Here is a 27,086-nt window from a genome sequence, read left to right as displayed (position 1 = left end):
CTGACTCCTGCAAGTCATATAGTACATACCCTTGTACGGGTACCTTTGTGTTCCTGTGTGGCTGTTTCTGAAAGACAGATTCGTAGAAATAGACTTGGTATTCTCATTTTGACCTCTGAAAGGCTATAATGCTTTAAACTCCCAAGCGAAAGAGCTTTCTGGCTAAGTCTTTTGTCCATTCAACAGTTCCCTCTAGGTGGCCTCTTTAGAACTCAAAACCATCTGTGAAATGGGCAGAATACTTCCATTCTTTAGGTCTCAGACTTGAGACACATCATTAATAGTAGGTGTTTCCTCAGTGAAGGAGCATTTAATTGCCTTTTAGAGGCTGGTAAGAAAACTCTTTCAGATGGCGCCCCGGCAGCTCTCTCTGACTGTGGTGCAGCCCCGTGAAACTGTGGGATTCAAGCCAGGCTGTGCTCTTCCCTCTACAAAAGCTAAAGCTTGTCTCTTTTTTTCCAAAGGAATTCGATCTGGATGTGGTGGCCATAGTCAACGACACGGTGGGCACCATGATGACCTGTGCTTATGAGGAGCCCACCTGTGAGGTCGGACTCATCGTAGGTGGGTGTCCTAGAAGGTGTCTCTCTTCGGGGCAAGGAAGGCTGGGTTTTCCTGTTTTGTGGGGCCTCGAACCTGCAGCTCAGCCCTCTGTGTGAGACAGCATATCTGTGCGGTCCCCTTACCACCTTCAGAGTTGTATCCTGGACTAAGGCTCTGTCCCTCCGGGAGGTTCTCCCCGCCCCAGCCCCCAAGTGCTGAATGTGACCCTCAGACTGTCAGGAAGGTAGATCTCCAGGAATGAGGACTCAGACGGCTCACGGGTGCGGTGGAAGGTGTGGGAGCTCCTGGAGCTGGCCTGGCCTCCATGGCAACCCTTGAGCTTGTGTGGAGAAGCCCCAGTGGGTGTTGCCAGGCCTGCCGTTGGGAAGGAGGTGGAGCTCTTCTGTCCTGACTGTGGGAAATCTGGAGAATGGTTTGGGGTGCTCTTTTGCCTTCAGCAGCCACTGTCTGTGAGCAGTCCCAGTTGCCGAAGTGGGTTGGGAAGGGTTATCCGTTGGCTCTGCCGCTGTTCCCTCATAGCCCAAGCGCCTTGTGAGCACGCAATCCCCGGAGCATATTGATTTGGGCTGTTGAGGAAACCCTTGGTCTAATTGAACCTGCTCCGGGTGTCAGGGATGCTGGGGAAAGGCCCCCGTTTCTTAGCGGACATCTGCAGACCCGGCCTGGACAGGGAAGGGTGCCCTCTGCTGCCGCCTGGTCCCTTCTCGGAGTGTCTGGGATAAAGCCCCAGCAGGCTGCCTGCCAGTGCCAGGAAGACCTTTTCACTTGTGAAGCCATTTTTGGCTCCTAGGGAAATAGAAAAAACTAGGGAGCAGCTCTGGGTGCAAGGTTTTGAGGGGCCTGGCTTTGGAGCTCATTTGCTGTCTCTTCTTTCTTTTGCAAAGCTTTGTTTCTCCACCCAGCCCCTCCCAGTCTTCCCTTATGAATGGGCCTGGGTGTGAAATACAAAGCCAGAGTGACACAGCACATTCCCCAACCCCCCCCCTCCAGGTTCCAGGCCAGGCCTCACCTTCCGGCCTGGAGGGTCAGGGAAGCCCAATTAGCTGTTTCTGGCACCAGAGGAGTGTGGGGCGGGGGAATGGAAACAGAGGAAGCGGAAGGGCGGGGCTCTCCACCGCTCCCGCTGTATTCAAAGCCTCTCCCGCTGTATTCAAAGCCTCGTTTTCCTTCCTGTCAGTTGGTCTGCTGCTCAGTACTTCCATGGGCAAAAAGTGTGGTTTTCATGTTTTGACTTCCATTGCTCAGTTTTACACTCTTTTTTATAGAACTCCTTGATTAATTGGTAGGTTTTTAAATTTCCAGTCCATTCACCGAGATGAGGCCAGTGACCACCAGCTTGGATACTGTGGCAATTAAAACTGCTGCGAAAGCTTTAGGCCTCTCCTTCTCGATTTCTATACTTAACTCCCCATGGGTGAGAACAACAGACGGTTTGTGGTCCCACCCAGTCCTTGGGGGGCCCACAGGCGGAGCAGCCCTGCTCTGGGGGAGTTCAGGGTTGGGAATCAGAGGCTCCCGAGTCCTGGGACCCAGTGGTCACAGTGTGTGGTGCATCCAGGGAGGTGGGCCTTGGAGAATTGTCAGATTTTCAAAGAGGTCTGTGATACCAGAACATGTGGAATCATCACTTTAGAAAGGCACCCTTGGAAAGCGAAGGACAATGTCCTCCAGGGTCTTAACTGTGGGCTTCGTTCTGGGACACTCGGGAGAGTTTGCTGAGCAGGCAGAGTCCATGACCATCTTTGGTAAGAAAAGACCAGGGACACCCATGGTCTGATAGTAGACAGCCCCTCAGAGTAATGTGTGTGTGTGTCCTGTGTGTGTAAAGAGAGAGAGAGGAAGATGGAGCAAGAGCAAGAGAGAAATATCCTTCCAGTGTGAATGTGTCTAACTGTTCACTATTGAAGATACATTTCTTTATTGTAAGAACATCTATTAAAATAAAGATAGCCCTGCCTGGGCAGGTAAACAGATGAGACGCTTGGTATTGACGTCTTACTATAAGGTAAAAATTCTCCCTGGATGGTTTGACTCTGACTCTCTTTGTATATTCTGAGATTTTTCTGGAAAACGTTAGGAAAGCGAAGCTATTACTTTGTTCATCTCAGAAACGTCCTCTGTCTGGAATCGCGGGCCATGGGCCCAGTTGCATGTCCAGTCGTCCCCCCTCGTGTGTTCCAGGGACTGGCAGCAACGCCTGCTACATGGAAGAAATGAAGAACGTGGAGATGCTGCAAGGGAATGAGGGCCGGATGTGTATCAACATGGAGTGGGGTGCTTTTGGGGACAACGGGTGTTTGGATGATATCAGAACACAGTATGACAAGCTGGTGGATGAATATTCTCTAAATGCTGGGAAACAGAGGTAATTCTGCCGATCGGAGGAGACACATAGTGGGTCAGGATGGGGAGGGTGTTCTGCCTGCTGGTAGTCGAAGAAGTTTCTAGTAGTAGGAGTGGGGTTTACACAGAGGTTCTGACACTGGTCCCTCCCTCGGGTTTCCTTCTGACCTTGGCGTTTGGCCCCAGGGGAACAGGAATGAGGGATGGGCCCCTGACATGGTACAAGAGGGCCCAGGCTGCACGTTGATGTCCTCTTCAGGTGCCTCTTCTGGGGACAGAGTGGGGGTGGCCACAGCACGTCCATCAGGGACCGTGTTCAACCTGGAGCATTCTAGCCTTTCCCCTGTTGTTTCTTCTCCCATCAAAGTAATAGAAACCTCTTGGTCAGTAGTTTTTGTCTTGTTTAGTGGATGTAAAACACACTTGACCTGTAGATGTCAAAGGGCAAGGAAAATTCTATCTGGCCAGTGGGTTTGGGGAGGGGCATGGGGACCTGTGGTCAGGGTTGAGGCAGGAGGCTCAGCTCCATTCATCCTTCCCATAGCGGAGTACCTGGGCCACCTAGTGGCTGTTTGGAGCTTTACAGCTTGGGTCTCAGGGACCCTCCCATCTCCAGCTCCCAGGATTCAGGCCATCCTCTGCGGGCACCAGGATGAGTAGGTCTAAGTGGTGTCCCCAGGAGCAGAAAGAAGTGCTGGGTTGTACCTCTCAAATATAAGTTGTTCCCCAGCCACCCTGAAGATGTTTGACTTTTTCAAATACCACTGGTGCTGTTATTGAAGTTTTTCCCATAAATTACCTTATATTCTTAAATTTAATGAGGGAGAAAAAAACCCCAGGAAACCCAATATTACCATAAATAGATGGCAGTCATAAAATCAATACAGCAAAAAACGTTATCCAAGTCTAGCTACTGTTGCCTACCAGCGGCTCTAAACGAAGGCCTTGTTGAAAAGGGCTGAAAGTCGCATCAGCACCACACTGAGGAGGCCGCCTGGATGGGCTGAGAAGAGCCGGGCGGGAGCAGTGGTCATAGTGCCGTTTCTTGTTTTTTCTGTGCACCAGCTGCAATCTGGAGCGGACTCTTCCCTGCTTGGGGTCGCTGGGACTGGGCAGGGGTCATGGAAGCATTTAAATCCTTGGTCATTTCTTGGGGTCCTTGAGTTTGGAGAAGGCAGGAAATAAAACCCCCCAAGACTAGGCCCTCGGGAGTGCCGTGGCTGCGTGAATCCTCCAGTCTGCATTGCTTTATCAAGCCTGCCACGTGCCTGACCAAGTACTCTGGGGTTTTGCAAAACCTTCCAGAAATCTAGTAGGACATTTCCCCTTATTGTCTTCTTGTCGCTCCCAGTCTCAGCCGGTCGTTTGCTTATTCTGTAGATATTTATTGAGCACTTGATGGAGAGCCCAGCGCCTTGTGGTGCTGGGCTCTGGGACTCCATGCTGAACCAGACCATCACCGTCCGTCTTCTTGAGGCTCTTGCTGCAGGGGTGATGAGAGGCAGGGACCTGTGCAAGCTGTGAGGGAGAAGGGGCATTGCAGGGCCTAAGATGTGTAGATCAAAGCTGGCCTTGGAGGGGCAGATGGGCCTCTGGAGAAGTGATGTTGGAGCTGAGAGCTGGAGTGGGGTTTTTCAGGCAAAGGCCCAAAGTTAGGGGAGGAGGGAAATGGTCCAGCACTTAGACATGGCTAGGGTTGAGGATGCCTCAGTCCCTTCTGGCCTCACTCTCTGCCTCCTCTGGGAGCACAGGGCTGGGGGTGCGGACTGGGGATGCCCCTGAGGGGCAGGAAGACGCCCACGGTAACCGTGGGACTGAAGGCTTCACATAAACGCCCAGGCCCCTGCTCCTGTTTCAGGTTTGAGAAGATGATCAGTGGCATGTACCTGGGTGAAATAGTTCGCAACATCTTGATCGACTTCACCAAGAAGGGATTCCTCTTCCGGGGGCAGATCTCCGAGCCACTGAAGACTCGGGGCATCTTCCAGACCAAGTATCTCTCTCAGATTGAGAGGTGAGTGGGGAGGGGCTTCTCTGTAGGGGCCTATTAGAGGTTGGCAGGGCCAGGGGGTCACCAGGCACCCGAGGGGACAATGTGGCCATTTGTGAAGAGATTTTTTTCTCCTATAATTTTATTATAAGTTACTTTCTTTTTACTTGTCCTTTATGTTTGTCATTATATTGATTTCTTTGAAATTGTGTATGTAAATAGGTCATTGACTCCATTTCAGGATAATGAATATAGTGGAGAACCTTTCCTCTGTCCTCCTAGGTTCTTTCAGCTTGTCTAATAATTAAATCTACGTGAGACAGATAAATAAGACGTAATCAGATTTAATTACATGTGAATGGTACGAACAGGGACCCCACGTACATGAGAGGGTCAGAGACAGAAAATTAAAATGAGGCATATAGGAAATCATAGAGAAAAAGATTGAGTCCTGACTGGCGTAGCTCAGTTGGTTGGGCATCCTATAAACCAAAAGGTTGCCGGTTCGATTCCCGCCAGGTCGCATGCCTGGGTTGTGGGCCTGGTCCCTGACCGGGTGCGTGTGAGAAGCAATCAATTGCTGTTTCTCTCACACATTGATGTTTCTCTCCCTCCTTTCCCCTCTCTCTAAAAATAAGTAAAATCTTTTTAAAAAGAAAGAAAAAATTGACCAGTTTTGCTAATAGCATCTGTAAGTTAAGAGAATCATTAATCAAACTTGTACGGCAAATGACAAACTGAGGAAAACATTTGCACTGCGTGGAACAAGATGCAGACTGCGGCCCAGCTGGCAGGAGCATGGTTGCATCTGGTCCTAAGGCCGCTCCACCTTGCTGGCTCTGGGCTTTGAGCGAGTTCCTCAGTCCCTCCCGGGCTCAGTTTCTTCATCTTTAAAGTGGGAATAATTATACATGGTTGGTTGGTATGAAGGGGAAATATGGTAATGTATGTAAAGCGCCTGTCACATGGTATGTCCTCAAGCAAGGCTGGCTGCTCTTATCACCATTTTGTCATTGTCATCAGTCACCTACAACTCTTTTAATTGAATAGGAACGAGACAAAATATCCCAGGAGGCTAAAAGTCCTTATTTAATAGTTTGTTCATATGGCCAATAAATGAATAGAAAAAAAAAGGTCCTACTCACTAAAGAGAAGAATGCAGATTAAACTAGAGTGTGATGCCATTCTTACCAAATCATCAAATGTTTTAAAAAGCGATGCTTTCCGCCAGGGACTGGTACAGTCAGATACTCTGCTGGAGAGGGACAGATAATGCAACTTTCTGAAAGGTCCTTGGCAACCTGTGTCCATATATTTTGACCCAAAAGTGTGTCCTAAGGGAAAAACTCAAGTTGCACACAAAGATTTATAAGTAGGCAACTTTATCAGAATGTTACTTTGTAACAGCAGAAAGTTACAAACAACTTAAATTTCTCTACACTGGCTGAGTAAGTTGCGGTGCATCCCCAGAGTGGAATGCCTAGGTCTCTGTTTTTAGTCCTGCTGTTAGGTAAGCAGGTGGGAAGTTGCTCCGATGTGGGAAGTAGGAAAAAGCAATAAGGAAAAGCACACGTCAGGGACAAGACCATTTTGCGTATCGTAAGAACAAAGACAGTTTAGTGATGTTCAGAAAAAAACAGATTGGAAGGAAGTATATTAAAATGTTAGTGGCATTTCCCCCAGTGTTGGGATTGTGGGATAGTTTTAACTTTCCAATATTTATTTTTTTAGACTTGCCAGATTTCCTACAATTTAACATGTAATGCTTTGGGGACCATTTAAAAAAATAACAAATCAATGTTACTTTGAAGGGAAAAAGCCCCATGAGCCCATTCATGGATAAGTACAGTGAGTTGGCTCCCAGGCTGCTCTCGTGGGTCACACTTCATTCTGCCTCCTGGCTTTTGTCCGCCGCAGTGACCGGTTAGCGCTGCTCCAGGTCCGGGCCATCCTCCAGCAGCTGGGCCTGAATAGCACCTGCGATGACAGTATCCTGGTCAAGACTGTGTGCGGCGTGGTGTCCAAGAGGGCCGCGCAGCTGTGTGGCGCAGGCATGGCCGCCGTGGTGGATAAGATCCGGGAAAACAGAGGGCTGGACCGTCTCAACGTGACCGTGGGGGTGGATGGAACACTCTACAAACTTCATCCACAGTGAGTGGGGCTTCCGGTTGGCGTGGGCAGAGCTGCCTGGGCTGGAGAGTTCCTTTGATGGTGATGGGACACGAGGATGCGATTCCCACCAGGACAATTCCTCAAGGGGCGGGGCTGATCTGGGATGAGGCAATGGGCTGCTCTGAAGTCTCCCTGAGAGGCGGAGAAGGGGCTGTACTTGGCCAGCATCGAGACATGTCCTTGCCCTGCTCCCTAGTGGGGAGTAGGAAAGGAGGTGGGGATGGGTGTGGGCTCACCCGTGTGGGCCTGGTCGGTGCAGCCTGGCCAGGAGCTTGTGTCCAGTGAGTGGGGGGAGGGAGTGAGGCGAGGCAGTTGATGGCTCGGGGGCTTGTGCACCTGCTGTTGGTGCTTGGGAGGCAGGAGCAGTCCTGGCCCTGGGCTTGTAGCAGGGAGGGGGTGGGGGTAACGTCTTTCGTTCCAGTGCCCTACCCTCCTCCATGCTGGGGAAGGGTGTGTGGCCCCATCTGCTCTTTGATCCACCGAATTGTCCCAAATCTTGGTTCTTATGAATACAATGGCCATATTACTTATTGTCTAAACTCTGGGATACTTTTGCCAGTGAAGACTGTGCTATTTATAATTACGCTGGCACCATCCCAGATAAACCAGGCCATGACGTCACCCTACTTTAATGCAACGTCACCCAACTCATCACAGGCATTACCTTACCTCAGGGCCGTGGGCTGGACCATGCATCTTGGTCCATTCTCACTTTTATCTCCCCACGCGATAGCTGTGACCTTCCTCACCTGGGGCAGCACACAGGCGTGGGTTAGAGCTAGGCTTCGGAGCCATACGCACTCGGACTTAACACTGGCACCCCCCTTTGGAAGCTGGGTTCCATTGCTCGACCTCTGCCAAGTCTCTTCCTCCTGGGATAGTAGCCAGTGGTAGGACCAGAAATTATGCCTGTGAAGTGTAGGGTACCTGCTAGGTGTTCAACAAAGGGCCGTCCATGTTACATCTAAGTGCCCTATTGTCCTGACCATTCTCAGCCTGGTCCTGTCTCCTTTTCAGCACAAAATGCAAGAACCTCGAGTCACCTCTCATTCAGAGATTACCTTTCACCGGGGGCTGCCTGCTGTTGGCTTCAGGTGCAGGGAGGCAGAGATGGTGAAGGGCCGGGGGCCTCAGCGGGCTGCCGCTGTGGGGATGGTGTTTGTGCCCATGTAGTCTGCTGAACTGGCACGCCTCAGTGGCCCACGCCCAGGCCTTTGCACCCTTTTCGGGTTTGGTTCCCTAGGAGCTTCCAGGTATGTCTTTGAGGATAGGTGTGTCTGCGTGTATATTATTCACGCTCTAGCCCTTATAAACTGCACAGAGCAGTTTGTTTTGGGGATGCTCAAACTGAAAACTGACAGTAGGTCTGACTGTAAGTTCACTTCCCCTGCCCTCAATAAGCCACAGCTGCTCCTAGGCGGCCCCTCCCATCTTGTTTGCCTCCTTCTTATCAGGTCCCTTTAGCATCCTCCGGTGGGTCTAGCACCTCTTCTCCTACCTACCTGTTTTGCTCTTGTCTTTTCCAGCTTCTCCAGAATCATGCACCAGACCGTGAAGGAACTGTCACCAAAGTGTAATGTGTCCTTCCTCCTGTCCGAAGACGGTAGTGGCAAGGGGGCCGCCCTCATCACAGCAGTGGGCGTGCGGCTCCGGGAGGACACGAGCAGCTAAGAGGCCTGGCCCCCCAGCCTGCTGCCCTTCCAGCACTTACCTATCTCTCCAAGCGGCGACCCCCGTTCTCCCAGCCAGCGGTGCTGGGAGACGCCAGCACCAGAGCCCGCCACTGCCACAGCGGGGAGGGAAACGGAAGCCAGCTCATGGCTCATAGCATAGGCCACAGGATAGAGTGTGTGCTGCTGATAATCTCTCACCTCGGGGTCCCTCCTCACCTGTCCCGCCACTCTGCATGATTTGATTCCAACCCGGCCATGCGGCCCCCAAGTGTGAAGTTTTGTGGCGCCCATTTCTAATTTATGCATTTGTCCAACAGTTATTTATTGGCCTGAGATGAAAAGTCACACCGTCTCACAGGCCTCACGGGCATCTGTAGCCCATCCTGGGGGACGACGGATCCCCTGTGTAAAACTTATTATCACCAGCAGACACTGCCCGGGCTCCTCCCAGGGGTGCTCGCCGCGCCCTCCTGTCCCAGCACCCACTGCTGTCTGGCGTCCAGAGCTTCCCGTCTGGGCATGTCCATGCCACTGGATCGCGTGTCGGTGGACCTGGGCATAGCCACATTGTGACTGTCTTGCATTCTATCTCGGGTGGGGGGAGGTGGCCACTCCTGTGGCAGAGTGTCTTGTCTCTATTTGCCTAAAAGGAACCAATCAACAAAATAGTGCCCTCATTGGAATGTCCCATCGCTTCTGTGAGCCATGTCGTATGACCTAGTAAACTTTGTACCAATTCAAAGACCGGAGTGATGCTTAATGGCTGGGGAGGCAGGGGGGCATCTGGGGATATGGTATAAACCAAACCCTGGGGGTTTTTGTGGCCTCCTGGGTCAGGGGGAGAACTGAGATGAAGATTGTTCTCCCGCCCCAGCCTTCCTTCAGACTTCCTGGGGACTTCTGTCCTGTCCCCGCGAGTGTCACAGACCAGCCCCCTCCCCCTGTCTCCCAGCACCTGCCCTTCTCCAGCCCCAGGGTCCCGTCCTGGGGAGAGGCTCCTGCAGCCCCCACCCCAGCACCTTTAAGGTGAAGAGACATCCTCCGTTCTCCAATAGCCTGGCCTCTGCACTTGCAGTTGGAACAAAGACAACGTCAGCCTGGCTTCCGGGGACTGTTCGAGTTTGACGAGAGGTGAGTGCAGCTCTGGCCTCCCCTGCCATCCACAAGCAGAGCCTGCCCTTCGCCGCCTTCTCCACCAACTCCAGGACAACGGATGACGTAGACCCCCCCACCCGCCCTAACACAGATGAAGTCTTGTAGCCTCCTGGGGTGGAGGATTGCTGCACTCTCTCCTCCCCCCTCTGAAGGAAAGTGGCCCTCACCTGACCCTTGCGTCCCTGCCCCACCATTTTGGATTCCCCCCACTGCCCACCAGCGGATCCCACCGCAGTCCACATTATGGTGCCCTGTCTGTGACGGAGGTGCCACGTGAGTCTCCTGAACATGGCCCCAGCTCTGGGCAGCCTTCCCCAGGACTGGCTGCTTCGTTTGGTGAGACCAGAACCCCTTTATTTGGCACCGCGGGTGCCCGTGGTACAGTGATTTTCGTGGAGCACACCTGATAACATTGAACCCTCTTGGTGTACACTTAGTGTTACACGGTTCTTCTGGGGCTTGGAGGGGCAGGTGGCAAGCAGGGAGAGGTGCATCCTTGGGCCAGACCCAGAACTTCTCTGGGTTGGGACAGGGGCGGTCACCTTGCTGTGAAAGTGAGGATGAGATGTGTCGCTGCCTTGCAGGAGCCACTCATGTAACGCAGCCGGCACGGGCGTAACAAAACCAGCAGCGGCTGCTGTTTGTTAAACACTTAACCTCTGTTTGGCCTGAGAGCACGTAGCCATCTCTTCGTCATCCCCACAGCAAACCTTGCCATGGGGAGAGGAAGAGCTGAGGGTCCGAGGGACTCATCTGAGGCAGCACAGCTGAGGCCCCCTTTGACTTCTCATCATCAATACTGGGCTGAGTCTGAGTGTTCAGATGCCGAGGCAGAGAAGCCTCATGTCTTGAACCCGATAGTGAATCAGTGTCTTGTTGGCTGCTGCCCACAGGTGTGTTTTGTTCTGTTCCCCCAACGTTTATAAAAACGAGCCAACTGTCACAAGCCCGGAAGTCTCACAGATTGGGGTTTCTAGCTTCTTTGGAAAAGACTTAGAAGATGGGGCGACAGTGAATTCCCCTCACCACGCGGCAGCATTTGTCTCAAGCTGATCCGCTGCTGTCCCTTTGGATCCCTGTGTCCTCGGGTTTGCCACAGTCCCCACTGTTCCCTATCAGCCCAACATTGGAAGCCAGTCGCCTTTTACCATTATAGTGCCAGTTTTTCTTTTATACTGGATCCAACTTAATTGTTGCTTTGTGTGCCCCAGGAAGGCACCTGGGCTCGCAGCTCGGGCTTCGACAGGTGTTAGCTCACTCTGTCTCCCTCGTCTCATTGGGTCCCCTGAGGCACTGTCTGAGAGGGCAGGCCGGATCCTCCAAGTCAGCATCCCCCGTAGAGTGCCCGGTCCCCTCTTGTTCTTCCATCGATGTGTTGAAGGGTGAGGCGTGGGCCATTTTCGGATCTGGTCTCTTCAGATCTGCTCTGGGACTTCTCAGGGTGCTAAGCCTCACCCTGCAGCCAGGCACAAGGCTTCAGGATTCAGTGGGCACCCTGTGTGGGGGATCCCCAGCCTGCCCACTGGTGGCCTCAGATGAGGCCACATCCCCGTTCACGAATAAAGTCTCTTTAGTGTGACACCTGTTGACCCTCCTGGTCAGGGATGGAGTGTGAGTCAGCTCCATCTTGTCCTCCTCGGTTGGCGTGACCCAGGGGCAGCAGCGGAAAGCAATCCGGAATCCAGAGCGAAACCTGGGGGTGGGAGGTCAGCTTCAGCAGCGGGTCGGGGAGACAGTTACAGGGGCTGTTGGGGGGCTGCAGAAGCCCCTCTCCCCTCCAGGAAAGTCACTGTCTCACTCCCAAGCACCTACTACTGTTTGGGGTCCCTGTCAAGACACAGTCTTTAGTGAATTTAATATTTGGAAACAGCCAGAAGTCATCTGGAGCTAAGCCTAGTGGTTGAAGTGGGTGATTGAGCTGAATTACACCGTTTGTTATTAACAACAGACAAAAAGAAACCAAGTACAAATTATACAGAAACAATGAATTTTCTTGTTTGACTTGTTAATTGGCTTCTACAGGAATATTCATAGAAGTCTTAAAAAAATAGGGCGTTGGCAGAGGGAGGAATAAGGATGCTCTCCTAAAGGGGCTGCTTGGAAGGAAGATACACACTTGGGGCTGTGAAGTTTTGGTACATTTGCTTAAAAAATAAACAACTCTCCCCATGGCATCACCAAGACAAGAGGAAGCAGATAGGAAGCGGAAGAAATCAGTAGAACAGAAATAAGTGAGGAATACTGGCCTGTCAGAAAGGAAGAGAAGTAAATGAGAGCCTGTGTGAAGCTGAGCGAGGGACAGAACTGTCTTGTCTGTTCCGGGCGGCAGGGTTCCACGTTCCAGAAGACAGGCCTGCCTTTGGTTCCTTGCCTCACAGCTCTACGAGATTCCACGGTGTGGCCCAACAGATGCCTTTATTATGGGAGCTGAGTGGCCTCTGGCCCTCACACCCGCGGTCAGCATGTCCCAACCTGAGCGGACCCCCATTTTCCCTGTGCCCCTCCCTCACCATCCTCCTTGCCCCAGTTCCTGACAGCTGATGGCCTTGTCCTTCCAGTTTTCAGGCCAAGAACTTGGGGGTCACCCTTGATTTCCTCTCGCGTGCCACCTCCCCTCCATCAAATTCTGTTGGCTTTACTTCAGCAATAAGCAAATTCTGACCCCTTCTCACCCTCATCTAAACCCACCATTTCTCGCCTGGATTATTGCAGTAACCTAACCATTGCCTCGCCGTAGTCCAGTTCCAACAGCCGCTGCACTGATTCTTCTCTTTTTTAAAAGATCTTATTTTTAGAGAGAAGGGAAGGGAAGGAGAAAGAGGGAGAGTAACATCAATGTGTGGTTGCCTCTCACACACCCCCTACTGGGGACCTGGCCCACAACCCAGGCATGTGCCCTGACTGGGAATCCAACTGGTAACCCTTTGGTTTGCAGCTGGTGCTCAATCCACTGAGCCACACCAGCCAGGGATGATTCTTTTTAAAGGAAAGTTGGAGTCTGTGCCTCCTCGGGTCAGAGCACCAGCCCAAGTCCTTCCCTTGACCCCAAGGCCTTTGCCTTGGCTGTTCCCTCTGCCCGGCACTCTTCCCCAGACAGAGCCCACTCAGTCCTCAAGTATTTGCTCAAAAGACCCCTCAATGAGACCTGCCCTGACCATCCTGTAAAGCTGTGCCCCATGCCCGCCAACCCCCGCCCCCCCACCCCCACCCGGCCCTTCCAGTGCTCCCTCACCCAGCTCTCGTTTTCTTTCTGTTTTTCTGTAGGACTTACCACCTAAGACACTATGTGGTTCATGTACTCGCTATGTTTGCTTATTGTCTGTCTGCCTCACTAGCAGCCAGCTCGCTGAGGAGAGGAGCGTTGTTTCTGTTCACTGCTGTCTCCCAAGTGCTGGGACAGTACGGGGCACGCATGGCCCCTTGTCCCCCTTCAGAGCTAGTGTCATCAAATACTGAATGATTCAGAACTTATTTCAGGAACGTGGAGAGTCCCTTGGAGAAATGGAGCCCTGGAGTGCTGTTCATCTCCCAGGAACTATGTCCGTGGGTAGCAGGAGAGGGGCCCACACACAGACACTGAGGGCTGGGGGCCCCTCCCTCATGTGACAGTCTGTGCCTCCGAGTTCTCACACCTACGAGCTGCATGCAGGAGAGATGTGCGACGTGAGGATAAGGTTACAGGCCTTGCAGAGACAGGGAACGCCGGCTCCACTGCGGCTCCATTGCGTGCTGTATGAGTTCAGGAAAGTCTTCCTTTCTGAGGCTCAGTTTCCTCATCTGTAAAATGGGAGCAACACCTCCCCCCTCTATTATCTACTTACATTGCAGGAGACAATGGAGGGTTCTGGCACCCATTAAACGCTAAAAAAAAAATTACAGTTTTCTCACTTCCTTCTGGCCTTGCTCAAGTGGGTAGGAAGTTTGAACACAAAGACCCCAATGGCAGGAGTGGCCTGGACTTGTGGTCAGGGAGGCGGTAAAAGGCAAGCACAAAGCGTCCCGAGGCCAGTCTCGCCCATATCACTCTCTCCGTAAGGCCAGGACTCAGTATGCCCCCCTCATCTCCTTTGACCTGGCCCCCGCTTCACTGTTTGCTGAGGCTGCATGGCCTGCTCTGCAAGAAGGGCTCCTGGGCCCTGGGGTTTCTGCCTGGCCCAGCACCTCCCACCTCTCTGAGTGTCCCAGGACGAAGGCCAGCCCCTCCCTGGGCCCCTGCTTCCCCAGAAGTACAAAAGCAGGGAGCACCAGGTGGCATCCCAGGGAGCTGTGAGATCTGATCCTGGCTGCATCCTCCCTGGCTGTCTCAAACTTGCTTCCCAGCCGCCCCGAAAGCCTCTTGAGGGCAGGAGAGGTACTGCGATCTTCCCGGGGACAGATTGGCTGGCTCTGGGTCTGACTGAGAGTTGCATACTGTTGGGGTTGGGACTGTTCTCGCCCAAGGAAAGCCCTTGGTTCTTCCTCATTGCAGGAAGCTCTTATAAATGTCACGACTGCCCTGACCAGTGTGGCACAGTTGGCTGAGCGTTGTCCCACAAAGCGGAAGGTCGCCAGTTCCATTCTGATCAGGGTACCTGCCTGAGTAGTGGGTTTGGTCCCCAGTGGGGTGCGTGCAAAAGGCAATTGATCAATGTCTCTCTCATGCATCCATGTTTCTCTCTCTCTCCCCCTTTCTCTAAAAATAAATGAATAAAACCTTTAAAAAAATGCCAGGACACATCCTTTACCTGGCTCTTTCCTCCCTCCCTTTCTGTCAGTCCTTCTGCCTCTCTCTGACTTTCCCCCTTCTTCCATCTCTCTGTCCCTACCTTCTCTCTTCCCCTTGTTCCAGATGTAGCCCCCAGAAGACAGCAGGAGCAGACAAAGGGTGAGAGCACCGAGGGAGGGGGGTGGTGGGGGAGGCCTCACACCAGTGGGAGGATCATGCTGTGGGCTCACAGTTAGGGTGGCCCCTGTGAGGGTGGGAGGCACAAGGGTACGGACTCAAGATGCACAGGGAGGTCCAGATGGGGCCAGGTTCCAGATTGGCGCCCTGAGGGCTGAGGAGGGCCCAGGAGGAGGGCTCACCTGCGGTTGAGGCAGCAATAGATGATGGGATTATACATGGTGGAGCTCATGGCCAGCCAGAAGAGTGCCAGGTAGACTTGCTGGATGAACTTGTGGCAGTAGATGTCCTCCTGGAAGTTGCCCAGTATGAAGTAGAGGTGGTAGGGCAACCAGCAGATGGCAAACGTCACCACCACCAGCACCATGGTCTTCACAAACTGGTCCGGAAGAGGTTCAGGTCACTTTTTGGCCCGGAAGCTCCAAGCCCCAGTCCTCCTGGGGCAGGGGCAGGGGCAGGGGCAGGGGCAGGGGCAGGGGCAGGGGCAGTCTAGGAAGGCCTCAACCAGCAGGTCCTGTCTACCATTATGGCCTCAGTCTCCTGGACACTTCTGAGCCCTCCCTGTGGGGGGTTTTGCTCAGCCTGGTCCCTCTGCCCCCACTGCCATCCTTCCTTTGAAGTCCTCAGTTCTCAAAGCCTAACTCAGTGGCCACTTCCTCTAAAACAAATCCTGGATCCCTCATGGAAGAGCATTCTCTCCTAACCCCTCCTTTGGGGAGTCCCTATGCCAGCTGTGGGGGGCCAGTCCCCCTATCCCCACCCCCTCCTTGGGATCTGCATCTGCACAGCCTTTCCATCCATGGGGAGTGAGGCTCCACCCTGGGACCCCAGCCTCTCTCCAGAGCCCAGCTGACATTTCCCTCATCCTGGCTGGTTTTAGCAGGTGCGCTTGAGCTCAGCACAGTACCCCACAAGGCAGAGGAGACAAGCCAGGGCTGGCGAACAGAGACCAGCTCTCCATGAGGGACAATGAAATGGTGTCCTATGTCCAACTATCTCCTTGAAGTGCCCTGAAAAATTCCGAATAGTAGATGAGAAGTTGAGACTTTAATCTGATACATATGATTAACCCATTACCTCTCCTGCTCGCCTAACAGGAAGTAGGCAAGGCAAAGGCAAGCCTCAAACACTGTATCAGGATCCTTGGGGACCCTGGATGGCAGGGAGGAGGGGGTGGGGTGGGGAAACACTGGCACTTCTTTTGGAAATTCAAGACAGACATAGAGTCTCCATAATCTCCGAGTTCTGCGGCTCTAGCCTTTGAGAATTCTCCTGTGATTCTTTCAAGGAGCCTNTCTCCTTGAACTGCCCTGAAAAATTCCGAATAGTAGATGAGAAGTTGAGACTTTGATCTGATACATATGATTAACCCATTACCTCTCCTGCTCGCCTAACAGGAAGTGGGCAAGGCAAAGGCAAGCCTCAAACACTGTATCAGGATCCTTGGGGACCCTGGATGGAAGGGAGGAGGGGGTGGGGTGGGGAAACACTGGCACTTCTTTTGGAAATTCAAGACAGACATAGAGTCTCCATAATCTCCGAGTTCTGCGGCTCTGGCCTTTGAGAGTTCTCCTGTGATTCTTTCAAGGAGCCTCCTGTAGTTCTGTGGGACTTCTTAAATTCACTCAAACGCTGCATTACTCAAAAAGTCTAAGACTTTGAAATTGTCATTCTGAGGTTTTTGGAGGTATTTGAAATTCTGTGGGGCTTTAGGATTCCACGATTTTCATAACATTCTGGGAAGTTTCATTAACTTTGTATTTGACCAAAGACCTGGGGCAAGTAGACCTGCCAGAGAGGAACAGATTCAGGCTCTGGCCAGGGACTTGGGACCTGGGCAAGTTACTAGCGGCTTCTGTGCCCTGCAGCGCCCCCTTGAGGGCAGGCCTTGAGCCCAGAAAAACGTCACCGGAGGCGAGGTCAGGCCTCCGGCCCCGCCCTTCCTGGGCCCGCCCCCCCGCCCCCCGCCGGAGCCCACCTTCTTCTTGGCCTGGAGGTAATTCCTGTTGGCCCCGTGCGCATGGTACCCAGGGACCGTGCGTCTCCAGAGTGTGAGGCCTATGACGCTGTAGGCGACGAACATCACCACGAGAGGCAGGAAGTAGATGAGGGCGATCACTGTGAGATGGTACCTGGAGGGAGAGCCAAGGGCCTTGGCACCTGCTGTCCGGGGTGCCTACTTCCTCAGTCCCCTGGACCTTGTGAGTGCCCCTGAGCCACCCTGGAGTCGCCCCCCGCGCCGCCCCCCCCCCCCCGGCGACCCACCGTGGGCAGCCTCCCGAGACCTTAGCTTGATTTAAAGAAAATAAATAAACAAAAGCGACATTAGCTAGCGCGCGTGCTTAAATAGGGCTTTTCCTGCTTCGAAAGAGACACCAGTGTTATCCCTGCATCCGTCTAAGTGATAAAGCACCAAAACAAAGAAATAGAAAGGAAAAAAAGTTAACAAGTAATAATACATTGGTTTAAAATTTAAAATGCCATGAAGCACAAAGGAGGAAGTAAAATTCCTTATCCACCCCCAGCACTATTAACAATTTGGAATATTTTCTTTCAGATCATGTGCGTGTATATGTATTGCCCACCCATCCCCCCCGAGAGCTGATGCTCTGTACCCTAAGTTCTTACTGGTCCCCTTCTCAGGAAAAAGAGGCCTGTTAAGGTGGAGAAACGCTGCCTCCCAGTGGCCAGTCATGAAACATTCGGCTCTCCCTCCCGCCCCGAGCCAGAAACCCGATCGCTTCCCTACACAACACGGCTCCGGAGCAGTGAGTCCTTCTGAGAAGGTGGGGTACAGGGTAAGGGCGAGACCCGGGCAGGGCCTGCCCTCGAAACTCAACAGTTGCCAGGAACAGGCTTCTCAAAGGAATGGCGCCTTCCCCAATACTGAAGGCACAGAGCCGCTTTTCCGGCTGATGCTCAGGACAGATGGAGACCAGGCAGTGGTGGCGTTGGGGGAGGGATGTTAAAGGAGGTGGAAGTGGGGACTGTGTTGCTATGATGATCTGGCGGCGCCCCCCCCCCCATCTCAGAACATGCACATCCTCATGCTAAGGGCAGTGGGTGTGGAATGCCTACACAGGTGGCATCGAACGCTCATGTGCAAGCATCCGTGCACTCATTTAAGAACGGACACATCCTGATTTCAGTTCGGAGTGGGGAGCAAATTGGGCTGTGAAGCGGCACTGCCTATATTTAACTCCTTGTTTCAGCCTTTACTATCTGTGTGTGGTCTTGGACACCTCACTTAGTTTTGTTTTGTTTTTTAGCTGTAACTCCAGACGGGATCCAAAAAGGAGTTTTAACCATCTCGTCTCTGAGTTTTATGGAGACTTACTTCACCCTTCTATGTTAGCCTCCTAAGGCTCACTTAGTTTTTCAGTGCCTCAGTTTCCTTATCTGAAAAATGGGAAGAATAATAATACATACCTCTTAATGTTAGGGGAATTAAATGAGTTCATACATGTAATATGCTTAAAGCAAACCTGATACTTAGTGATGTCACTTTTAGCATGCATGTGTACTTACATAATCCCAAGTACACTCACAGACACATGTGCATGCCCTGCACACACATGCACATGTGTGTACATGCACACACACACCATGCTTCCCCCACCCCCTTCCCAGCCTTACAGAAGGAGTATCTTGCCACCATTGTCTTCGGGCCAGGCCACTACGCACTTAGTGGCTCCCTGGTCCATGATGATGGTGGAGTAGAAGCACTGTGGGAAGGCGAGGGCCAGGGCCACCAGCCAGATGCCAGCAATGACCGCTCTGGTGCCAGGGGCTGACAGCCGTGGCTGGAAGGGGTGGACGATGGCCATGTACCTGTGAGGAGAGGGCAGTATGAGCAGTGGGGGCCTTCCTGTCTGACCTCCCTCTCCCCCACTCTCTCCTCTACTACAGGGCCACACCCCCTAGCCCCATGCCCCACACTGCTGCTGGTGACCTGCAGAGAGCCAGCTGGGCTGGTGACGTCCCACAGCCACATGGCACCCTAGTGAAGTGGCCTGAACCTCACAAGGCCCCCACTACACCATCGTCCTCTGAGTATGGACTTGCTCTCAGATGGGCACAAGAGAGTGGTGTGGCAGCACCGGAAGTCCACCTCTGGACATTTGTCTGGAGCTCTGCCCTGACAAGCCTATCAGCCCTAGGCCAGTCCCTCTTTGGTTCAGAAACTTCAGCAGAGCCCAGCAGTTTCCTGGACAAAGCCCAAAGCAGTGCTGCCCACCAGCTTTCTGCAGTGGTCAAAATATTCTATATTTGTACTGTCTTGTTCAACAGCCACTAACCACATGTGACCAATATGACTGAAGAACCAAAATTTTAATCTTAATTAATTAACTTCTGGCCAAGATGGAGGCATAGGTAGACATACTCTGCCTCCTCAAACAATCAAAATAAGGACAACAACAATTCAGAAAAAAGTAACAACCAAAACTGAAAAAATTGAACTATATGGAAGTTGGACCACCAATGAGTTAAAATAGACACATTCATCCAGACCAGTAGGTGGGGCGGAGTCGGGCAGAAGAGCGGAGAGGGGTTGCGGAACAGGAAGCGGTGACACCGGGCACGCAAGGCACCCAGGAAGTGCAAAGTGGCGCCAGGCAGACCCTGGGCACCCAGGTGGCGGCTGGCAGACCCTGGGTGTGGGGGGGGCAACGAGCAGACCCAGCAAGGCGGTGACTGAGAAGTGGGGCACCGTGTGCAAGGTGACTGGCTGACCGTGCAGCAGTCCCACATTCACACGCAGATAACTGGGGAGCGAGACAGATCGTGCAACCCAGGGCCCTAGTGCTGGGAAATAAAGCCTCAAAACACTGAATGAAAACACTTGTGGGGGTTGAGGAGCCCGGAGAGACTCCCAGCTTCACAGGAGAGTTTGTTGGAGAAACTCCCAGGGTTCTAGAACGCACACAAGCCCACCCACATGGGAATCAGCACCAGAAAGGCCCAGTTTGCTTGGGGGAAGAGGAGGAAGGGACTGAAGTGCAACAGAGAGTGGAGCAAAGTGCTATTTTTTTCCCTCTCAGACCCCGCCCCCACATACAGCGTCATAACCCAGAGACTTGGGTTGCCCCGCCCTGGTGAACACCTAAGGCTCCGTCCTTCATAGGTGATAGGTGTGAACAGACTAAAACATTATGGCTCAAGAAGAACAGCTCAAAGCCCCAGAGCCAATACTTCTAAGTGACCAAGAGATAGCCAACCTATCAGATGCACAGTTCAAAACACTGGTGATCAGGATGCTCACAGAACTGGTTGATTTTAGTCACAAACTAGATGAATAAATGAAGGCTAAACTAAGTGAAATGAAGGGAAATGCACAGAAAACCAATAGTGATGGGAAGGAAACTGAGTCTCAAATCAAGGGAGTGGACCAGAAAAAAGAAAGAAACAACCAACAGAAAAGGATGAAGAAACAAGAATTCAAAAAAATGAGGAGAGGCTTAGGAACCTCCAGGACATCTTTAAATGTTCCAACGTTCGAATTATAGGAGTACTAGAAGGGGAAGAGGAAGAGCAACAAGTGGAAAACTTAGTTGAACAAATAATAAAGGAGAACTTCCTCAATCTGGCAAAGGAAATAGACTTCCAGGAAGTCCAGGAAGCTCAGAGAGTCCCAAAAAAGTTGGACCCAAGGAGGAACACATCAAGGCACATCATAATTACATTAGCCAAGATTAAAATGAAGGAGAGAATCCTAGAAGCAGCAAGAGATAAGGGGACAGTCACCTACAAAGCAGTTCCCATCAGACTGTCAGCGGATTTCTCAAAAGAGACCTTCCAGGCAAGAAGGGGCTGGAAGTATTCCAAGTGAAGAAAGACAAGGACCTACATCCAAGATTGCTCTATCCAGAAAAGCTTTCACTTAGAATGGAAGGGCAGATAAAGTGCTTCTCAGATAAGGTCAGGTTGAAGGAGTTCATCATCACCAAGCTCTTATTATATGAAATGTTAAAGGGACTTATCTAAGAAAAAGAAGATAAAAAACATGTATACTAAAGTGACAGCAAACTCACAATTATTAACAACCACACCTAAAACAAAAGCAAACCAGGAGGACAGCTAGATCAGGAGTGGAACTATAGAAATGAAGAACACAAGGAGGGTTAGCAACAGGGTAGTGGGAGGAGGAGAAGGGGGGAAAGGTACAGAGAATAAGTAGCATAGATGGCAGGCAGAAAATACACAGGGGGAGGACAAGAACAGTATGGAAAATGTAAAAGCTGAAGAACTTAAGACACATGGACATGAACTAAAGGAGGGGAATGTGGGAGGGAGGGGGTGTGCAGGATGGAGGAAATGAAGGGGGGAAATGGGACAACAGTAATAACATAAATAATGAAATATATTTTTAAAAATAATTTTAATAAATTAGAACTTAGGGCCCTGGCTGGTGTAGCTCAGTGGATTGAGCGCGGGCCTGTGAAACACAATATTGCGGTTCGATTCCCAGTCAGGGCACATGCCTGGGTTGCAGGCCAGTTCCCAGTAGGGGACTCACAAGAGGCAACCGTACATTGATATTTGTCTCCTTCTTTCCTTCCCTTCCCCTCTGAAGATAAATAAATAAAATCTTTTTTAAAAAAAGAACTTAGGCATATACGAGGTCTGTTCAGAAAGTACCCATCCACGCACTATGAAAAATCGGGACATTTATTGAAGAAGAGACAAGATACAAGAAACATTGTACTTAGAACAATGATGCCTCAGTCCCCTTCAAAGAGGCACCTTGGGACCTCACACAGTTCTCCCAGTCTCCCTCAGCTGCCATGTTGTATTTGCCTGAATCTCATTGATGGTCTGAATTCTCTTCCCTTTCAAAGGTGATTTTAGTTTTGGGAAAAGCCAGAAGTCTCAGGGCACCAAATCTGAGCTGTAGGGGGCCGAGTCACCTGGGTGATTGGATGTTTCACAAAAAAACTCTGCACAAGACGTGATACATGAGCAGGCATGTTGTTGTGATGAAGCTGCCAATCCCCAGTTGCCCACAGCTGCAGCCTTCTGAATCATCTGAATAGTTTCTGCAGAGGACTGTCCAAGTTTAATGCAATGTTTGGTGCAAATTTGTTGCTTTACTCGCTCAGTCATTTTGAATGCTATGGCCACACAGTACACACGCTCACTTAACAGTGTCTACCGGCCCCACTGACTAGTACAGTGAAGTTGTCCTTGTTCACACATGTGCATTCCAGTCCACCCTCCTTGGCTGGCAGACTACACTGATGTCACACAAACTGTTCTACTTATATTAAGAATGGCTGGACTTGCCCTGGCTGGTGTGGCTTAGTGGATTGAGTGCCAGCCTGCAAAGCAAGGTATCGCTGGTTTGATTCCCAGTCAGAGCACATGCCTGGTTTGCAGGCCAGGTTCCCAGTAGGGGGTGCACAAGAGGCAACCACACATTCGTGTTTCTCTCCCTCTTTTTCTCCCTCCCTTCCCCTCTGAAAAAATAAAATGAACTCTTAAAAAAAAAAGAATGGCTGGACTTTTCCCAGACAGACTTCATATGGCTATGGCTACCTTAACAGACAGTGCAGGGCCTGACTTTTAAACGTGGCATTCAATGACCTCTGCAGATGGCCAGTGCGCTCGCCAGCCTCTTGTGTCACTGCTTCCCACACCTGGCGCACTCTGGCCATGGAACAGCCCTGTTGTCCCCCGGCTGCTGGTACAGTACACAGGATTACAAAGACAACCAATTATACTGCAATACCATCATGAAAATATAAAACAAACTTGGAACATAGTAATATATCCACTTCTTTTTTTAAAGTATATTTTATTGATTATGCCATTACAGTTGTCCTATTACCCCCTGCATTCCCCTCCACCCTGCACACCCCTCCCCCACTATTCCCCTCCCTTTAGTTTATGTCCATGTGTCTCAAGTTCTTTAGATTCTATATTTCCCATACTAATCTTGCCCTCCCCCCTATTTTCTACCTACCATCTATGCTGCTTATTCTCTGTACCTTCTTCCCCCTTCTCCTCCTCCCACTCCCCTGTTGCTAACCCTCCTTGCGATCTCCATTTCTGTGGTTCTGCTCCTGATCTAGCTGTCCTCTTAGTTTGCTTTTGTTTTAGGTGTGGTTGTTAATAACTGAGTTTACTGTTGTTTCACTGTTCATATTTTCCATCTTCTTTTTCTTAGATAAGTCCCTTTAACATTTCATATAATAAGGGCTTGGTGATGATGAACTCCTTCAACCTGACCTTATCTGAGAAGCACTTTATCTGCCCTTCCATTCTAAGTGAAAGCTTTGCAAGATAGAGCAATCTTGGATGTAGGTCCTTGCCTTTCATGACTTGGAATACTTCTTTTCAGTCTCTTCTTGCCTGGAAGGTCTCTTTTGAGAAATCCGCTGACAGTCTGATGGGAACTGCTTTGTAGGTGACTGTCCCCTTATCTCTTGCTGCTTCTAGGATTCTCTCCTTCATTTTAATCTTGGCTAATGTAATTATGATGTGCCTTGATGTGTTCCTCCTTGGGTCCAACTTTTTTGGGACTCTCTGAGCTTCCTGGACTTCCTGGAAGTCTATTTCCTTTGCCAGATTGAGGAAGTTCTCCTTTATTATTTGTTCAACTAAGTTTTCCACTTGTTGCTCTTCCTCTTCCCTTTCTGGTACCCCTATAATTTAGATGTTGGAATATTTGAAGATGTCCTGGAGGTTCCTAAGCCTCTCCTCATTTTTTTGAATTCTTGTTTCTTCATCCTTTTCTGTTGGTTGTTTCTTTCTTCCTTCTGGTCCACTCCCTTGATTTGAGACACAGTTTCTTTTCCATCACTATTGGTTTTCTGTGCATTTCCCTTCGTTTCACTTAGTTTAGCCTTCATTTGTTCATCTAGTTTGTGACTAAAATCAATCAGTTCTGTGAGCATCCTGATCACCAGTGTTTTGAACTGTGCATCTGATAGGTTGGCTATTTCTTGGTCTCTTAGAGTTATTGGCTCTGGGGCTTTCAGCTGTTCTTCTTGAGCCATAATATTTTGGTCTGTTCACGCCTGTTATGTATGAGGGGCAGAGCCTTAGGTGTTTACCAGGGCGGGGGCAACCCAAGTCTCTGGGTTGTGATGCTGTATGTGGGGTCGGGGTCAGGGAGGGGCAATGGTGGTCCCCTCTGCTGCTTCCCGCAGCTGGAGCCTGTGTGGTCTCTCTCTCTGCTTGCTCCTTCACCTGGTTTATCTGCACTCGAATGTGTGACTGCAGTCAGGCAGCCGCCTTGTGCCCTCACTGGGTCTGACCATTGCAACCCCACACCTGGGATCTGCCAACCACCCCGGTGGGCCTGGGTTGGTCAGGGTGCTTTTTCCTGCTTGACCCCACTCCCTCAGCTGCTGGCTCCGCCCCTCTTACCGGTCTGGCTGAAGGGTTCATTGTTGTCAGACTTCCGTATAGTTCAATTTTCTGTGTTTTGGTTGCATTTTTGTTACTAAAACTTTGTTGTCTTTAAACTTAGTTGTGCGAGGAGGCACAGTGTTTCCACCTACGGCTCCATCTTGGCCGGAAGTTTATATCCACTTCTTTATCAACCCACTTAACAACAAATCCCACGTGCAAAATAAGGCCAATTCTGACACCTGGTCTAACATTACAATCTGCCCCCTGCTCCCAACACACACCCTCGAGCGCCTCGGGCCCCCGCTACCCTTCCCAGTACTTTCCCATAGCTCTTGTGATCTCAAACTACAATACATGTTTGTGCATGTGGTTATTATTTAAATTCTCACCAGGGAAGGCATCTTCCACTGTTTTTCCACCTTGATTCCCAGAACAGTACCTGTACATAGCAGGCATTGAACATATGAATGAACGAAGAAATAAATGGACAAGTCTGCACTATTCCACCTGACCGGGGCCAGCATCCTCTCACCTGGATCACTGCTCAGCAGCCTCCCGCCTGGTCTCCTGGCTCCCTCCCACCCACTACCGTCCTTTCCCACACTCCACCCCCTTTAAGAAGGGAGTTTTCATGAGGTTGTGATTCTGGGACAATTTTTCCCATTGGTGTGCCTTCCGCAGCGCTTGACACAGAGGGCACACTCAAGCACTTGTTAAGAGAAGGGAAAGAAAATCCATCTTTCAGACCCATCGTGGGTGTTAGGTGTTCTTTGTGGTGATGGAGCGGGTGGTGGGTCTGGGTTCTGGGCATCTGGCCCCACCCTTGTCTCGCACTGGCTGACTTCTGGGGATCCTGACCATCTCCCCAACCTCGGTTTCCCTGGGTGCAGAATTAGAAAGTTGGCCCAGATGAATTGCTTTTAAACTTTCTTTTTGTTTTTTATTACTTAAAAATTACTATTATTATTTTTAGCCCTCACCTGTGGATATGTTCATTCATTTGTGTGAGAAACAGAGGGAGAGAGAAAGAGAGAGAGAAACACTGATGTGAGAGAGAAGCATCAATCTGTTGCTCCTCCTACGTGCCCCGACCCGGGTCAAATCCGCAGCCCAGGTGCTTGCCCCGACTGTGGTCAAGCCCACACCTTTTGGTGCGTGGGACAACGCTCAACCAACGGAGCTGCCCGGCATGGGTTTTTTTCATTTTTAATTAGTAGAAATAAATTTCTCAAGTGAAATCTTCAGGGAAATTCTATTAATAAAATAGCCAAGAGCAGAGCAGTGAGTTGCTGGAGGCAAGGGGTTGCTGGGGTGGATGGGTTGGGACAGTGGACGCGAGCCTCATCAAACCATCAGGAGGAGGAGTCTGGGTCTCTCCAGGTCCCGGCTCCCGCCCCGCCTCCCACACATGCCTGGTGTCTTCAGCTCTGTTTCTTTTTGTTTGCTGTCTGTCTCAACCACGCTCCCTCGGGGCCACACAGCCCCCCTTCCACATTCACATTGGGACCTGCCTGCCCCAACCAGCTTTTAAGAGTCATGCCCTGGCTGTGGTGGCTCAGTTGGTCGGAGCGCCATCCTGTCCCACACAGACCGAGAGGTCTCCGATTTGGTCCCTGGCCAGGGCACACACCCTGGTTGGGGTGCATGGGAGGGGGCAACCAACCGATGTTTCTCTCTCTCACATCGAGGTTTCCCTTCTCCCCTCTCTCCCTTTCCCTCTCCCTAAAAGCAGTGAAAAAATGTTCCCACGTGAGGATTAAAAAAAGTTTTAAAAAAGAATTCCCCACTTGCTTACCAGTCACTGCTCCACCCCTCCCCGACCCACTCTCTGCAAGTCGTATCTGCAGCCCTGAGAGCAGCTTTGGGAAAATGACTGGCCCCATGTAGTTACATGGTGGCTGCATGTAGTATTAAATTTTCCCCTCATGTAATCTGTCTGGGAATAGAAAAACCATGTAAGCAATTTCCTTGTAGTAAAAGAAAGCCCTCATAGTAAAGATCAACCACAGGAAAGAACCACTCCAAAAAGTTCCTAAAATACTGCCACTCTTGCCCCACCGCCTTGAACTTGAAGTTCTTTCTGTGTCTAACCTTAAGCTTACCTGCTTCAGTCCCATCAGCCTCTGCCTTCCAGATGCATAGCTTTGCACCGTGATCAGACTGGGAGGCAATTCCCCGGGTTCCACACCTAACTCGCAGTGCAACTTTGGGCAAGTCACCAGCCCTGTCTGAGCCCCAGCAAAGTGAGCCAGCTCCCACCAGCTTCTCCCAGCCCCCACTGCCTCCTACCTGTCTGCAGCAATGGCGGTCATGGAGTAGATGCTGACGAACATGGCTGTGACAGGGAAGAGGTTCTGGAAATAGCAGAAGGTGCGGCCAAAGTACCAGATGTTGTGGCTGGCGTAGACGAAGTTGAAGACGGCGTTGAAGGCGGCCATGCAGAGGTCGGCCACGGCCAGGTTGACAATGAAGTAGTTGGTGACTGTGCGCATCCTCTGATGGGCCAGGATGATCCAGATGACTGTTGCATTGCCCATCACGGCCACCAGCACGAGGATCAGGTAGGCTGCAGCCCACAGTGCCAGCTGCCAGCCGGGCATGGAGAAAGTCGTGATGCCTGTGGTGTTGCTCTCAAGGTCAGATGAGCTGTTGGTATCAGCACAGGTTCCCATGGCTGCCTCTGGGCCTGGGACGAGTGTCTGGCTCCTCAGTTCCTTCTGGACCCAGGTGCTCTGCCTGGATATGCTACAGGAGAGGACTCCTCCGCGACGGGAGTGTACAGGGCAGAGAGGAGGAGGTAGAAAGCCAGACACGTCAGGGAAACCGGTGGTCACTCCCAAGTCTCAAACAGACATGAGTCAGGCTGAGCAGAGAGCGGGTTCCAGAGCCGTTGGCATTTCAGATTCTCATGTCCCGGCCTGACTTCTCCAATGTCACATGGAAATCTAGA

At 51.2% G+C, this 27,086-nt stretch overlaps 2 protein-coding genes and 1 pseudogene across 4 annotated transcripts in view; 1 reads left to right on the top strand and 2 right to left on the bottom strand.

The window, feature by feature from the left end:
- HK1 (hexokinase 1) overlaps window positions 1–9,484 on the top strand; it is a 62,163-nt gene extending 52,679 nt beyond the window's left edge. For all 3 annotated transcript variants that reach the window (XM_037029341.1, XM_037029343.1, XM_037029342.1), the window contains exons 14-18: window positions 465–564; window positions 2,746–2,929; window positions 4,766–4,921; window positions 6,815–7,048; window positions 8,596–9,484. In XM_037029341.1, the coding sequence (XP_036885236.1) occupies window positions 465–564; window positions 2,746–2,929; window positions 4,766–4,921; window positions 6,815–7,048; window positions 8,596–8,740 (819 nt within the window). In that variant the 3' untranslated portion in view covers window positions 8,741–9,484. The remainder of the gene's footprint in view (window positions 1–464; window positions 565–2,745; window positions 2,930–4,765; window positions 4,922–6,814; window positions 7,049–8,595) is intronic.
- A 1,547-nt stretch (window positions 9,485–11,031) lies between these two features.
- Window positions 11,032–26,808, bottom strand: TACR2 (tachykinin receptor 2). Its single transcript, XM_037029345.1, has 5 exons — window positions 26,426–26,808; window positions 18,416–18,610; window positions 16,758–16,911; window positions 14,962–15,158; window positions 11,032–11,590 (listed from the first exon to the last, which is right to left on the bottom strand). Exons 1-5 carry the CDS (start codon window positions 26,806–26,808, stop codon window positions 11,374–11,376), a joined length of 1,146 nt encoding a protein of 381 aa, XP_036885240.1. The 3' UTR covers window positions 11,032–11,373.
- LOC118975465 (uncharacterized) lies at window positions 18,047–18,192 on the bottom strand (annotated as a pseudogene).
- Window positions 26,809–27,086: the final 278 nt, after the last annotated feature.

The sequence above is a fragment of the Sturnira hondurensis genome, unplaced genomic scaffold (genome assembly GCF_014824575.4).
Source record: "Sturnira hondurensis isolate 20B ecotype Veracruz unplaced genomic scaffold, ASM1482457v3 Scaffold0020237, whole genome shotgun sequence".
Taxonomy (NCBI): domain Eukaryota; kingdom Metazoa; phylum Chordata; class Mammalia; order Chiroptera; family Phyllostomidae; genus Sturnira; species Sturnira hondurensis.
Note: the sequence above shows the minus strand (reverse complement) of the source record. Positions and strands in the feature narration are given on the sequence as shown.

Coding starts and splice junctions, on each gene's coding strand:
- TACR2 (XM_037029345.1), bottom strand. CDS start 26,808: ATGGGAACCTGTGCTGATACCAACAGCTCATCTGACCTTGAGAGCAAC. Junction 18,611..26,425: donor ACCGCCATTGCTGCAGACAG/GTAGGAGGCAGT, acceptor CTCTCCTCACAG/GTACATGGCCATCGTCCACC. Junction 16,912..18,415: donor GGTGGCAAGATACTCCTTCT/GTAAGGCTGGGA, acceptor CTCTCCCTCCAG/GTACCATCTCACAGTGATCG.